Genomic DNA, 13,966 nt, shown 5'->3' with positions numbered 1-13,966 from the left:
AGAGAGAGAGAGAGAGAGAGAGAGAGAAAATTCCTCTAAAACCCTCCTCTTCGAGATTCTTAGTACTTTTAAATCTGACAGTTCTCTACCTTGCTCTTCTTCCCACGAGTATTTTAGGTCCGGAAGAGATAAGGGTGGCGGAGGCGAGGCGGTAGCGGTGGCGGTGGTGGTGATGGTAGCGGTGGATGTGGTGGTGCTGGTGGCGGCGGCGTAGGTGGTGGCAGCAGTGGTTTCATTTGGTGGTGAAATGATGTTTATATTGAAAAGTCACGGATAACATGGTAAATATTACGTATGAAAATTCCGCAAGTGATGATAAACATGCATTATATCGGCCAAAGATGAGAAAATTACGGAGAGAGAGAGAGAGAGAGAGAGAGAGAGAGAGAGAGAGAGAGAGAGAGAGAGAGAGAGAGAGAGAGAGAGAGAGAGAGAGAGAGAGAGAGAGAGAGAGAGAGAGAGAGAGAGGAGAGGGTAATACAATATATCACACGAAACCTTGTAGTATTTTCTCAGTAAACACGATCCAAACTCATAACATACATCACACCACGCAACGTATATGACAGCTTTCACTTGCAATAAACGTACGGACGGTATCAAAGTACCAGAAAACAAAGGAAAAGATAGGTGACCATTTCTTACTACTAATTTATTTACTTTCAATATCAACAAGAAGCATTTCCCTTTACGTATCATTCCCAGACACAATTTACAGGACCAGGTAAGAAGAGGTGTTTATGAGTATTCAGGTAAGAGGCCTTTAATCCTCCGACCCACCATCTTGCCTTGTCTTCTCGCCCTTACTTACCCTTCCCCTTATCCTCATTCTTCCTCCCTTCCTTCTCATCCTCCGCCTTTACTAATCTACGTATATTAAGATTGTATTATGCAGCTTATCACTAATAGCATCACAAGAGCCAACGGGTCTGCTGCTGTTTCTTCGTCCTCTGTTTTCTCTTCTTTCTTCTTCTTCCTCTTTTTCGTCCTCCTCTTCCCTGCTTCTCCTGTCCTCTTTATCTGTCTCTTCTTTCTTTCTAAACTTCTTATTTGTTTTTCTTTTTCCATATCCTCTTCGTCTTGATCCTCCTCCTCCTCCTCCTCCTCCTCCTCCTCCTCTTCTTTCTCCTCCTCCTCCTTCTCGAACCTCAATCGTCCCTTCCGCCTTTACCCTTTTCGTCTCCTTCTTCCTTTTGCAACTCATTATTTATTTTCTTCTTTCACTTCCTTTTCCTTCATCCTTGTTCTCTGTCTCCCACTTGAATCTCTCTGTGCCTCTCTTTCGCCTTTACCCTTCTCCTTTTCTCCTCCTGCAATTCCATATTTCTTATTCTTCTTCCTCCTCTTCCGCTCATCCTCTCGCTGCGTCAGCCGCGGTGTTTCCCATCAAGTCTTTTCTGTCACGCACAAACTCAACATTTTCCTTTTTATTCGCTCATCCACTTCTTTTTAATCAGAAATAATTTATGTATTGTTTCTATTCCATTGAAAGTTCTTTATTCTACTACTTTTTTTTTTTTTACTGATCGTTTCTATTTAATATCAGGAAAGAGAACATTTATGACTCGCTATGAATAATAAACTACGGTGCATATTTATATTTACTGATTTTTCTTTGCTATATCGTTGCATGACTTTATTACCAGTCGCTGCCTTCGTTATACTCTCATTTCATTCATAAAGCACCGTCTTAGCAAATAACCATTCGTAAAAATAAGCTTGGATCAAATATAATACTTTGGGTTTATCAAATAATCCCGTCTCTTCATCATTACCATCCTATGTCAGTCTGCACACGAGTCTCGGCGCCACACGAGTCTCGACGCACTGCCGCAGAGTTTCGCCCCGCAACAAAAGAAATACACTTCGCATCTCTTCCCACTCGGATTGAAATATACATACAAAACATTTTTCACTTATTGACAGTGGATGGATTTTCCTTTCCCGCGGCGGTGTGTATGTTCCTTCCTCTCTTCCTTCCTCCCTCAAAATTTATGATGGAAAAACTTGGGTGGTGACACGTCCACATTTCATCTATCAATGTCTGGAGGCCTCTCACCCCGGCGTCACTTTCTCTACATTTTTTCCTTCATTGTGCCTATCTGTCCCTTCTTATATCTGTTACCGCTTCCTTCTCTTCCCCCCTGTCTTATGCTACGTTGCTTCTCTCCATCCATTCCTTCCCCTCCTATCTTACCATGTTTGCCTCCATTTCCTCCTCTTCTCTTCTTCCATACTCTTGTTTACTCCTCTCTTTTTTGTTATTTCTTTTCTTTTCTGCCTACCTGCTTACACACTTTACTTTCATTCTCATTTATTGCTTCTTTATTTTGCATTTTATTTTTGTTTCTGCTTACTAACATATCCTCTCTCTCTCTCTCTCTCTCTCTCTCTCTCTCTCTCTCTCTCTCTCTCTCTCTCTCTCTCTCTCTCTCTCTCTCTCTCTCATTCTTCTTCCTACCTTCTTTCCCCCTCTTCTCTTCCCACTTGGTAACATATCTCCTCCCCTTTCTCATTCATTTCTCTTCCCTCCTTTTCCCTTTCTTAATGTTTTTACCAACCTAGCTTCATCTCTCAATCATTTCTCCTTCCTCCCTCTCCTCTGCCTTTCCAAACTTGCTTACCTATCCTCTCTCTCCTCTCTCTCTCTCTCTCTCATCCTCCCTTTTAACTTGTATTACGAGTACCCTTCTCATTCATTCATTCTTCCTTTTTCCTCCGTTCCCCTTCATTCATACTTGCACATCTCCTCCTCTCTTTCATCCATTCCTCCATCCTCCTCTCCTCCTTGAATTGCTATCACCCTCCTCTCTCTCATTCATTCTAACTTCACCTCCTGCCACACCAAGTCTCTGGTAACGTAGGGAGCTAAGCAGTCTGGCAAACATACAGTCTAGGAACCCAAGTATAGCAAGGCAGGAGGTCAATACTGCTCTGACGTATGTGCATGAATGCAAACGTGTGTATGTGTGTGTATGTGTGTGCATGACAGATATGAATAAGGATGGCAGTGTGTAAAGGGATTAGGGAAGGCTGTGTACGCTCCATATAGCCATTGGCGTGGAGTGCAGGTGTGTGTGTGTGTGTGTGTGTGTGTGTGTGTGTGTGTGTGTGTGTGTGTGTGTGTGTGTGTGTGTAAATTTGGACAAACCTACACAACTTTTTTTCAGCATTAATCTGTAATACACATTTATACGTAGTCCACACTATTAACTAATTAAACCTGACCAAACACAATTACCATTTATGGAAATACAAAAAATACAAAAAAATTAACCTGCCTTAATGAATAAATACAACTAACTTAACTAACTAGCGGTGTAGGCATGAAGGAAGTGCGGCCATAGTAAATAGAACAACTTAACTTCATAAATTAACTAACCAACCAAACAGGTAACTAGCAAGGAGTGCAGGCGTGAAGCAGGTGCATTAGTACTCACAGTGGATACCTTCCTGATGGGGTGGGAGCCAGGGGTGCCCGCAGATCTTGACCTCACGGGACTCCTGCCCTCATCTCGCCCTGCACACAAGGGAGAAACAGACAGGTAAGTCAAGACACACAAAAACACCCACTAACAATAGCGACACTGAATGAAAAGTTAGGTGAAAGTACATAGACAAACACACACCCACACACACTCACATTCTCTCTCTCTCTCTCTCTCTCTCTCTCTCTCTCTCTCTCTCTCTCTCTCTCTCTCTCTCTCTCTCTCTCTCTCTCTCTCTCTCTCTCTCTCACCGAAAGTCTCTCTCTGGTTTATTTAAAATTTAGCAGCTTTCTTCTGCAATCTGTCTTAGTAGTTGCAGTGCTGGTAATAGTAGTAGTAGTAGTAGTAGTAGTAGTAGTAGTAGTAGTAGTAGTTGTTGTTGTGGTGGCGGTGGTGGTAGTGGAAGGTTTCGGTATTCTCTCCTCTGTTAGTTCATTAACATCAAAGGCACTTCAGTAAACATCGATTCCTGTATTAAGGCAACTGTTGTGCTTCCTTCTCCTCCTCCTCCTCCTCGTCCTCCTCTTCCTCCTCCCCTTCCTCCTCCATGCTTACATTAACTTGCATGTAATTAAGATAGGTGGTCGTGTGTGTGTGTGTGTGTGTGTGTGTGTGTGTGTGTGTGTGTGTGTGTGTGTGTGTGTGTGTGTGTGTGTGTGTGTGTGTGTGTGTGTGTGTGTGTGTGTGTGTGTGTGTGTGTGTGTGTGTGTGTGTGTGTGTGTGTGTGTGTGTGTGTGTGTGTGTGTGTGTGTGTATGTATGTATGTATGTATTTAATCCCCCATGCAAAACTACCACATTCACTTCAGAATTAATCACCAAACACGAAATATTGACACGCTGCACTAAAATAATATTTAAAAAAAATAAATAAATAAAACTAAACCAGGGCCAATAAACAAAGATAAAAACAAAATATAAATAGAAACATGGAACAATGCTGCGTAATATAAAGACCCAGGTGAGGGAGGGAGGGAGGGGGGAAGCAAATGGTGCCATAAATAAGGGCGTCAATTCTCTACTGAAATTTTCCAGGGATTACTAAGGTAGAATTTGTTGGCTCGTATTACTGAAGCCAAATGTGCCTTTCCATATACAATTGCTGTGATCCAGACAATGCTACATCAGAGAGAGAGAGAGAGAGAGAGAGAGAGAGAGAGAGAGAGAGAGAGAGAGAGAGAGAGAGAGAGAGAGAGAGAGAGAGAGAGAGAGAGAGAGAGAGAGAGAGAGAGAGAGAGAGAGAGAGAGAGAGAGATGGGCTATAGTCTTTAAAATTTCTATTCCTTTTTTCCTCGCTCTTATTCAACGCTATGCTAATATTACAAACTCTATCTTTAATGGAAGGAGTGGAGGAGGAGGAGGAGGAAGAGGAGGAGGAGGAGGAGGAGGAGGAGGAGGAGGAGGAGGAGGAGGAGGAGGAGGGTCCTTAAAGGGGAAAAGAACATGTAAAGAGAAAAGGAAAATTACACACAAGAGAAAGAAGGAAGATGAAAAAAAAAGAAACAAAGGAAGGGAAGAGATGAGAAGGAGAAATGAAAGAGAAAAGTAAAGAAACTCAAGTGAAGAATGATAAAAGAAATCGAAAACGTAATACAATGAACAATATGTAGACACACACACACACACACACACACACACACACACACACACAATAATCCCTCGAAGTCGTCGAGCGAGTCGCCATTCTGTCTTAAATTATTCCACTGCTTGCCTTGTCCACTCGGCGGCACAGTATTTATATTTTCCAAGCCAGCGTCTGCTCTAGTGAACCCAGCCGACTCTTTGCTTGTTTTGGTGTCTCCCTCTCCCTCTCTCTCTCTCTCTCTCTCTCTCTCTCTCTCTCTCTCTCTCTCTCTCTCTACACAGGATTCCGCAATATTCGTGCCTTAATGGGGGTCGTCAGTCAGCTTCGCGATCTGTACCAGAGAGGCCCCTTCTCGCATCTCCAGCTCCCCGCCGCCTGCGCCTGACGTCCCCCATTCCGCCCATTCTCCCTGCCTTGTTGCGTACACTCATGCCCCACGCTAACTGTGTTCCGCCCCTATCCACACAACAGGTTCTCTCATATTTTGTCACTGTCTCTCTATGTTCGTGTTCCAGCTCTATTCTCTCTACTTATACAACTGCTTCCCTCTTATTCTGCCTCCTTGTCTCTCATGTCCGTGTTGCTGTCTTACTCTGATTACCTATACAACAGTTCTCCTATTTAGTCTCCCTATCCCATCCTCAGTCCACATTCCAATACCTTTGTTTCTGTTCCAGGCACGCTTCCTTGCTATGCCTTTGTTTATTTTCCTATCCCTCTTTGCCATGCTCGTTTCTGTTTCACATCATGTCTTCTATGCATGCTTCTGTTTACATTCAGGTCTGCGCTTCCTTGCCATCAGCTTATGTCTTCTTTGCTACCTCAAGTTCAATTTCTATCCGACGCAGCTTCTCCTCTCCAAATCTTCTTCCAGTTCGTGCCTCCTTGACACACTTCTGTTTTCCTTCCATCCCATGCTTGGCTGCCATACTCCGTCACTGTTTCATCACTCACTCTCTCTTCTAATCACGCTACAGCCCACGCCACTCTTCCTCCCGGCATTCCAAGACTCAGCACACTCCCCGACTCTCCCCCCTCACTCAACCACCAGCAAGAGCACCAGCACTACTTGGGATTTTCGCGGAACTAATGCAACCCATCAAGACAGACATACATTCTCTCTCTCTCTCTCTCTCTCTCTCTCTCTCTCTCTCTCTCTCTCTCTCTCTCTCTCTCTCTCTCTCTCTCTCTCTCTCTCTCTCTCTCTCGGATATCCATTTGGAGAGAGGCAATAAGTGAATACAAGCACAATAGAAACTCGAGTGCTGTAAATAACGAAAGGAGAGCGGAAGAAGAATAACAACAGGTAAAAAATGTATTGCAGACCGACACACAAAAGGTAGTCAGGAAGATAAACACTACCAGCCGACAGAGCAGCGAGAAAACAGGCTTGCATAATGTTCTCAATTCTCACGATGAATGGGAAGTCGTAGAAATTCATTATTAATTAGCTGCTGAATGTAAACTTGTGTGTAAAAGAGTGTTCACACAAAACGTATTAGAAATTGGTTCACAAATAGACTGGTGGATGAATGAAATGGCATTATTAAGCAAGCTGTTTGTGCCAAGTCAATAGGAACCTTCAAATTAAAAGGCCTATAAATTTTATAGATAGAAATAATAGCTATGTAAAGGTAAGTATGTTTTAAATCGGGACTGCCAATGAATGTGCAGGCCTATTTGATTCTTGCAGTTTCCTTTATTTTCTTCTCTACGTAAACCAGATCCGCTCGTAGTCTTTCAGCTTTGTTTTATGGAGTTTCTAGTGCAAGTATCTCAGTTTTGGACTCGAGAAAAGTGGTGTATAAAAATATTCCGTTAAAAGTATCGATTACGTCAGATGAGGTTCAGTGTCATGTCTTTGAGTGCTTTTTACCATTATATTTGGACAGACAATCTCTCTCTCTCTCTCTCTCTCTCTCTCTCTCTCTCTCTCTCTCTCTCTCTCTCTCTCTCTCTCTCTCTCTCTCTCTCTCTCTCTCTCTCTCTCTCTCAGTGCATACCAAAAACTACCTACCTAAGCTAAAAAGAAAAGTGAAATAATTCATTCTGATATTAGTTTGTAGTCGAGAATTTCCCACCTTGCTACTTGTTACGAGCCGCCTCCACCAGTCATGCCAGGAGTGGAAGGGGAAGTGGAGGAAGAAGAGTGGAAACAGGTAGAGGAAGAGGAGAATGAAATGACCGCAGGAAAGGGACAACCCGTGTCACTGCTGGTGAGAGTGACAGGAACAGGGAGCTAAACGTACATTACTAACCAGATAAGAGCCTGTCTATGTACGTGCAAATGTCACTGCTCTGACTCCACTGCTTTAAACAGGCTGTAGTAGAAGTCATGGACGCTTCGAGTGTTTGCACGAGTCTAGTGATAGTTAAATAAGGGATTCAATAGGGAAAACACCCATGAGAATTCGACTTATTAGCTTTATGGCCTTTAAAATGAGGTCCTAGCAGAGCCCACAGTGTCTCATATTAGCAGTCAATGTGTGTTTCACGTCCACCTAATTCAAAGTGACGTAAGCGAGTCAGAACAAGCTATTTTTTCTCCACTACGCATACCAGACCCGCTGAGGCCACAAGGGTCACATACGTGCAGGTTCACTCGTGCTACATCATCTGAATTGGTACCAGATGAAAACGTAAGAAATTAGATTAAAAAAGGGGCCGAAAATCCGAGAAAAATTGGATCCAGTATGGTAAACCTTGTGAATTGCATTTGGTAGTGACGCAGGTTGTCGTAATGCGCTGAACACCTCTATACAGCAAGAGGCAGTAGAGGCGAGTTTTGAATGTGTTGGATACACTGAATTGCGCCGGTGGTGTTAGTGGGCTGTTGTATATGATTATGGCACCATTGATAGAGAGAGAGAGAGAGAGAGAGAGAGAGAGAGAGAGAGAGAGAGAGAGAGAGAGAGAGAGAGAGAGAGAGAGAGAGAGAGAGAGAGAGAGAGAGAGAGAGAGAGAGAGAGAGAGAGAGAGAGAGAGAGGGGGGGGGAAGAGACAGATGGACTTCTCGAGATCCAGGAGAGACCAGGAGAGAGAGAAAAAAAATGAGAGAAAGACTGAATGAGGTTAGGAAGGAAGAGAAAATCGATAAAATCCAGAGGGAAAAGAATATAAAGTCGGAGAGAGAGAGAGAGAGAGAGAGAGAGAGAGAGAGAGAGAGAGAGAGAGAGAGAGAGAGAGAGAGAGAGAGAGAGAGAGAAATACACACCACGCACACCCAGCAAATACACAGGTAAACAAAAACAGCGCAGCAAAAAATAAACGTCAACAAAAAAACAAAAAACAAAAACCAGCACACACAATTCTATACAAACAGACACAACAACGTAAAACCGACGGTACGAGAAACAAATCCACCCATTAATCATCGCATTCTGAATATGACGACCGCCATTAGCTCAGCGCCATTACACGCCATTAGAGGATGAAGCAACGAATATGAACAGCGGTGCTAAAAGAGGAGCGTCTGGGATCCTTAGGGAAATCTGGGAGAGAAGAATCAAGGGTGACACACGAGTGGCATGTTTATCTTTCACTGTCACTGAGGCTGAGAAGACGCGGCAGGGAACTAAAGGCGGGACGTGGAATTAAGGATAGGGTGACTCAGGTAATGTAATGAGAAGAACGGAGGCTTGTCTGGCTTTGGAGAGAGAGAGAGAGAGAGAGAGAGAGAGAGAGAGAGAGAGAGAGAGAGAGAGAGAGAGAGAGAGAGAGAGAGAGAGAGAGAGAGAGAGAGAGAGAGAGAGAGAGAGAGAGAGAGAGAGAGAGAGAGAGTGTTACAGACACACAGACAAAAAGAGTCCACCTTTTTCTGAAATAAAATATAACCCTGGATAAAATGACCCGTGGGAAAACCCGCATTGTTACGCTCCCTTCCCTTTCCTCCCCTTTCTTCCCCTTCTCTTTCGTCCCCTTCCCTATATTCCCTACGCTATTGACAGGATCTTAAAGGGGACGGAGGGAGCACGAGGACAAATTTTGGGATGAAGGGAGTGGGGAGGGGAAGAAGGATCAGGAGGAAGAGAAAAATTTGAATGAAAAAATGAAATAAAAAATGTATTGAATGGTTAATAAATTTCAGGATACGTTTATGGGAGCTGAGGTTAGTGAAGAGAGGAATACACATGATTAAGCAGGGATGTATTTGGCTTCACTGATTTTTTTTTTTTTTTTGTTAGTGATCAAAATTTAATATCTTGAGAATTTATTAGTAATGTAGTTTTTCTCTCTCTCTCTCTCTCTCTCTCTCTCTCTCTCTCTCTCTCTCTCTCTCTCTCTCTCTCTCTCTAGAATGGACTTAAATGTTTAAGTTTATGTAATATTCATGATGGTAATAATAATAATAATAATAATAATAATAATAATAATAATAATAATAATAATAATAATAATAATAATAATGAACACGATAATGATAATAATAATAAATATGAATGTTTCGCAGGATAGGAATCTGAATTAAATAAACAGTATCATGCAAAAATTTGAGTTCCCTTCATTAAAGTCCAGAATAAAAAAAGTTTTTTCGGATATGAATACATTATTTAAGTTCTGAAAGAATTTTAATATAAGATAACAGTAGTAGTAATAGTAGCAGCGGTAGTAGTAGCAGTAGTAGTAGCAGCAGCAGTAGTATTAGTAGTAATAACGACAACATCAAGAACAGCAACAACGACAACAACACAATAGTAGCAAAAATAAACAAATAAAAAAAAAACTCAAAATTTTATGTAAATCAAAAGAAATTGCCAATCTTAAAGAACAACAACAATTACAACCACAAAAAAAGGAAGAACAAAATAATTCCAAACGAAAATGAAGCACGGAATGGCTTATAACACCACACGCTAAGGCAGGGAACTCGCGATGCACTAACAAGAGAAACACAGTAATTCAGCGTAAGAGCGAGTAAAAAGAAGCGAGCGAGTTTTGATCGAGACAGAGAATGGGAAACAGACAGCCATCAACAAGGGCAAAGAAAACGCGCCACTCTTTTCCATCACGATAAATCTGGTGAATTTTTGGACGGTAATTCATTATGGATCATCTTTTAGAAAACCGTAAAAGGAAGAGAGGAAAAAAATAATGATGGAGGGAAGAGGAGGATGAACCTTAAGACAGATTACGTACGTGAGAGAAAGATGATGAAAGATGATGATGAACGCGAGAGAAGGATAATAAAAGAGAAGGAAGTATGATAAATGTGAGAGAAAGATAATAATGAACGTGGAAAATGTAAACGTAAAAGATAAGGAACAGGAAGGTGATATGATAAAATGTGAGAGAAAGATAATTAACGTGAGAAAGATAAAGGAGAAAGATACCAAACATGAGAAAAGATTACAAATGTGATGCAAATAAAATAAACACGAAAAAAAGTCAGCAAAAAAAGATTAAAGAAAAATCAAACATCCTTATTTTCTCCCACCACAAAAACGCTGAAACACACTGGAGGAATTTCTCTCTCTCTCTCTCTCTCTCTCTCTCTCTCTCTCTCTCTCTCTCTCTCTCTCTCTCTCTCTCTCTCTCTCTCTCTCTCTCTCTCTCCCCACAAATCAAGTCACGCTTATTACGTTCTCTGTCCCAGATCTACCCTCCTTCCTATCACAGGAATTAACTCTCCTCTTCCTCTGCCTTCCTTTCCCTTCCATTCCTCTCCCTGTCTTCCCTCACCCGGCAAATCCCTCCTCTCTCCCTTTGTTTTCCTCCAAACCTTTCTATTTCAAGTTCATTATCTTGTCCACATATTTGCTTTCATTCCTTCATCTGTTATTTATATCTTGGTTACTCTCTCTCTCTCTCTCTCTCTCTCTCTCTCTCTCTCTCTCTCTCTCTCTCTCTCTCTCTCTCTCTCTCTCTTCGGAGCCACAGTCTTTCTCCTTTACCTTTCTTCTTTTGTCTTGAGGCGACTCTACCATTCATCCCTCTCCCTCTGTCACATGTCCGTGCCTCCCTCCCTTCCTGTCCCCTTCCCTTCCTTGGTCGTTTTTTTCTTTTCTCCCCGAGGTCGAGGGAGGAGAGAGGAATAAACAAGAGGTCCCAGTGGCGTTGGTTGCAAGTGGGGCACAGGGTTTGTTCACCTGAGGAAACTTGAGTCCGGCAGCCAGGAATGCCAGAGTGCAAGGGGGAGTTGAGACAAGAAGCAATGACTTTGTTCCTCTTCTCCTCTACAGTACCGATGGTTGTCCTGTGAGGTAGGCTGTTGGTTTGTGTCGTAGAAGTTTTCTTGTCTTTAATATCCGTATACAGACTCCTCTTATCTAGTGAGGGAAGATACAGATTGCTCGTTCGTTTCCTCTCTACTTGTCCTGTTTCCTAGGACAAGTAGTTTGCTGCAAGTGTTTAAATCCTCCTACTTTTCATCTTAGGCCCGGTTCACACCAGCTCGTCACCGTCATCCCCGTCCTCGTTCGTGACGTCACGAACGGTGAGCTAGATGGGAGCCGGACCCTCTGCGCTCACGGCAGTCTTGCAGTCCGAAGATGAAATAAATTCATGTTTTCATGGAGGGACGGCGGCGGTGTTGACCACTATCGATGGTGCTGGATGTCCTTGATATCATGTATTTATACACAGAGAAAGAAATATTATATTATCATATTATTGTAATAAATGTTTAAATATATTTTCCTAAAAAGTGAGGTGAAGACTATTGTTCGATGAATCTGGAAACACGTTAACACAACACACCACGCACCCTCAGCGCAGCTGATCCTGTAGTAAACACACAGCATCCGAACACATGCAGTGAGGATAAACTAGCTGCGCTAGCTCCTGAAAAGTGGCTGGGGTCATGCGGTAGGCTCCATGGAAACTGTTTCCATCAGCCCTCATCTCTGCCTCCATAAGGATCTTGTGCTCTCCTTGTAGCAGGCTCTCCAGCAGTAGTTGCCGTGCCCATACCGTTCGTTTCCTCCTTCGTCTTGCTGGGTGGTCTTCCGGTTCCGAATCGTCCAACAATAAGAGAGCAGCAATGATGAGGAGACCCTTGTGGTCCATCTTGTTTTGGTGGGCATGCGAGACAGATGATTGACGGCTGACGTCACACCATCGCCCTGTGATGGAGCTCATCTCCTGTGAAGCAGACGGTCGTCATGTTCGTGACGTCAGGGACGAGAACGGGGCTGACGGTGACGGGTTAGTGTGAACCGCGCATTGGACTCCTCCTGGATGAAGATGCATTGCAATATTAATTCTCAAATTTCTTACATGATACAGGTCGCTTAGATTTCCATTTCCTCAGCAGCTCCTTCTCTTGAATAGGAACTTGTTGCAACGCTGACCTCAATCTCATATCTATTCACGGAACGCTTTCAACCTTCTTTGTATACACTTCATTATTAGACAGCATGCTACATGACTGCAAGCGTTCCTTCCTTTATATCTTCGTCGCTTCCCTTCTACCAGACACGCATCGCTTCAGCTTCAGTCGCAAATAGCCGAGTCAGGGACGAAGCAGCGCGTTGCCATAACAGGCGAAGGTTAATTGGTGCTAAGGCCGCGCGGGATTTAAGGCTGATTGGCTTTGTGACCGATCCTCTGACACAAGGAGGGAAGAGAGAGAGGGAGAGGGAAAGAGGAACTGAGAAGAGGAGGAGGAGGCATGGCAGGTCGACCCCTGGGACGCTGGATCACCGCCGTCCTTTGATCATACGAAGACAGGAGGGGAGGAGGAGGTGATGGGAAAGGTCGATTGAACTGGCTACACGATACAGGCGAGTCTCCCCTTCTCACCCTCGATAAATAACAACATTCTCCCAGTATATTATTGTATCCAAGGCGTCGCCACTAACAGAATTTTGTAGGCTTAAGTCTCCAAGCATAGATCAAAATAAAAAATCGCATCGACTCTCCTTTGAACGGCGGGGACCGTGTGGCAACGGCGAGATATAGAAAACCAATACCGGTGTGAGGGGGGACTCGTGTATCCCTACGCATTCTATCACCTCCAGGCCTTATTTCTATAGATACGATATTGCCATACATTTGTGTGTGTGTGTGTGTGTGTGTGTGTGTGCGTGTGTGTATATGTATGTGTGTGTGTGTATGTATGTGTGTGTGTATATGGGGGAGTGAAAAGGAGGAGTTGCTGAAGATATATATTTCTTATTTAAATGTCTATATAAAATAAATGGTCTGAATACTTGTGTAAGAAAAAAAAAATGCTTAGATGTTGTTACTCCACCGAGAAAATTATCTAAGGACGAAGAGTAGGAGATGCAGCAGGAGGAAGGGGAGGGAGCCGGGGTGGGGGGAGTGCTAGGGAGCAGGGAGGGAAAGGGTACACGGTGCATCGCACGCCAGGCGCGGCCAGCAAGGTGCTCGTGGCACGGGCCGGGCTGTCACTGGCTGCACACGTCACGCGCCGCTCGGCACTTCATCTTTAAACCTAAAGCTGCAGCTTTCTCGATTTAGAACAACAGTTATCAGTAGATATCGTAGCGGCCAGTCACTCACAGGGTGGCACGGCAATCTAACTCCCTGTGGCCCTCTGTTCCTATCTCCCCTCCATTCCTCATCTTCGTCCCATCACCTCCACACGAGCACAGGTGGTCTCCAACGCAGTTCCTCTCCGCTTCCATGAAAAAGCGCCCTTCATTCCTCAGTTTTGCTGCGCATTTTCCGAGATAAATCTTGTCGTCTTCAGTTTGGTTCTGCAATCAATGGCTTGCCCTTTGACTTGTCCTAAAATATTCAGTGTACGTTACGATTTTATCAGGTATCTATTTGTGTATTTCGTTCCCCGTTTGCTCAATCCGTCTCTTTACTTGCCACGTTTACACAGTTCGCTCGCCGTTGTTACTGACTCGTGCAGCTTGGGTACGCGAGGCAGGAGGTGGGCAACGAGGCAAGTAAAGAAAACGAAAGTGGGTTAAGAGAGGCAGGGT

General features: G+C 43.6%; 1 protein-coding gene across 7 annotated transcripts in view; it reads right to left on the bottom strand.

Annotated features, from left to right (window-relative positions):
* The window catches only part of LOC135110584 (pleckstrin homology domain-containing family G member 5-like), a 222,862-nt gene that overhangs the window by 55,035 nt on the left and 153,861 nt on the right, over positions 1–13,966 (bottom strand). For all 7 annotated transcript variants that reach the window (XM_064023052.1, XM_064023053.1, XM_064023048.1 and 4 more), the window contains one exon: positions 3,441–3,520. In XM_064023052.1, the coding sequence (XP_063879122.1) occupies positions 3,441–3,520 (80 nt within the window). The remainder of the gene's footprint in view (positions 1–3,440; positions 3,521–13,966) is intronic.

The sequence above is a fragment of the Scylla paramamosain genome, chromosome 20 (assembly GCF_035594125.1).
Source record: "Scylla paramamosain isolate STU-SP2022 chromosome 20, ASM3559412v1, whole genome shotgun sequence".
In the NCBI taxonomy this organism is placed as follows: Eukaryota; Metazoa; Arthropoda; class Malacostraca; order Decapoda; family Portunidae; genus Scylla; species Scylla paramamosain.
The sequence above is the reverse complement of the archived record's forward strand: the minus strand, read 5'-3'. Positions and strand labels throughout refer to the sequence as shown.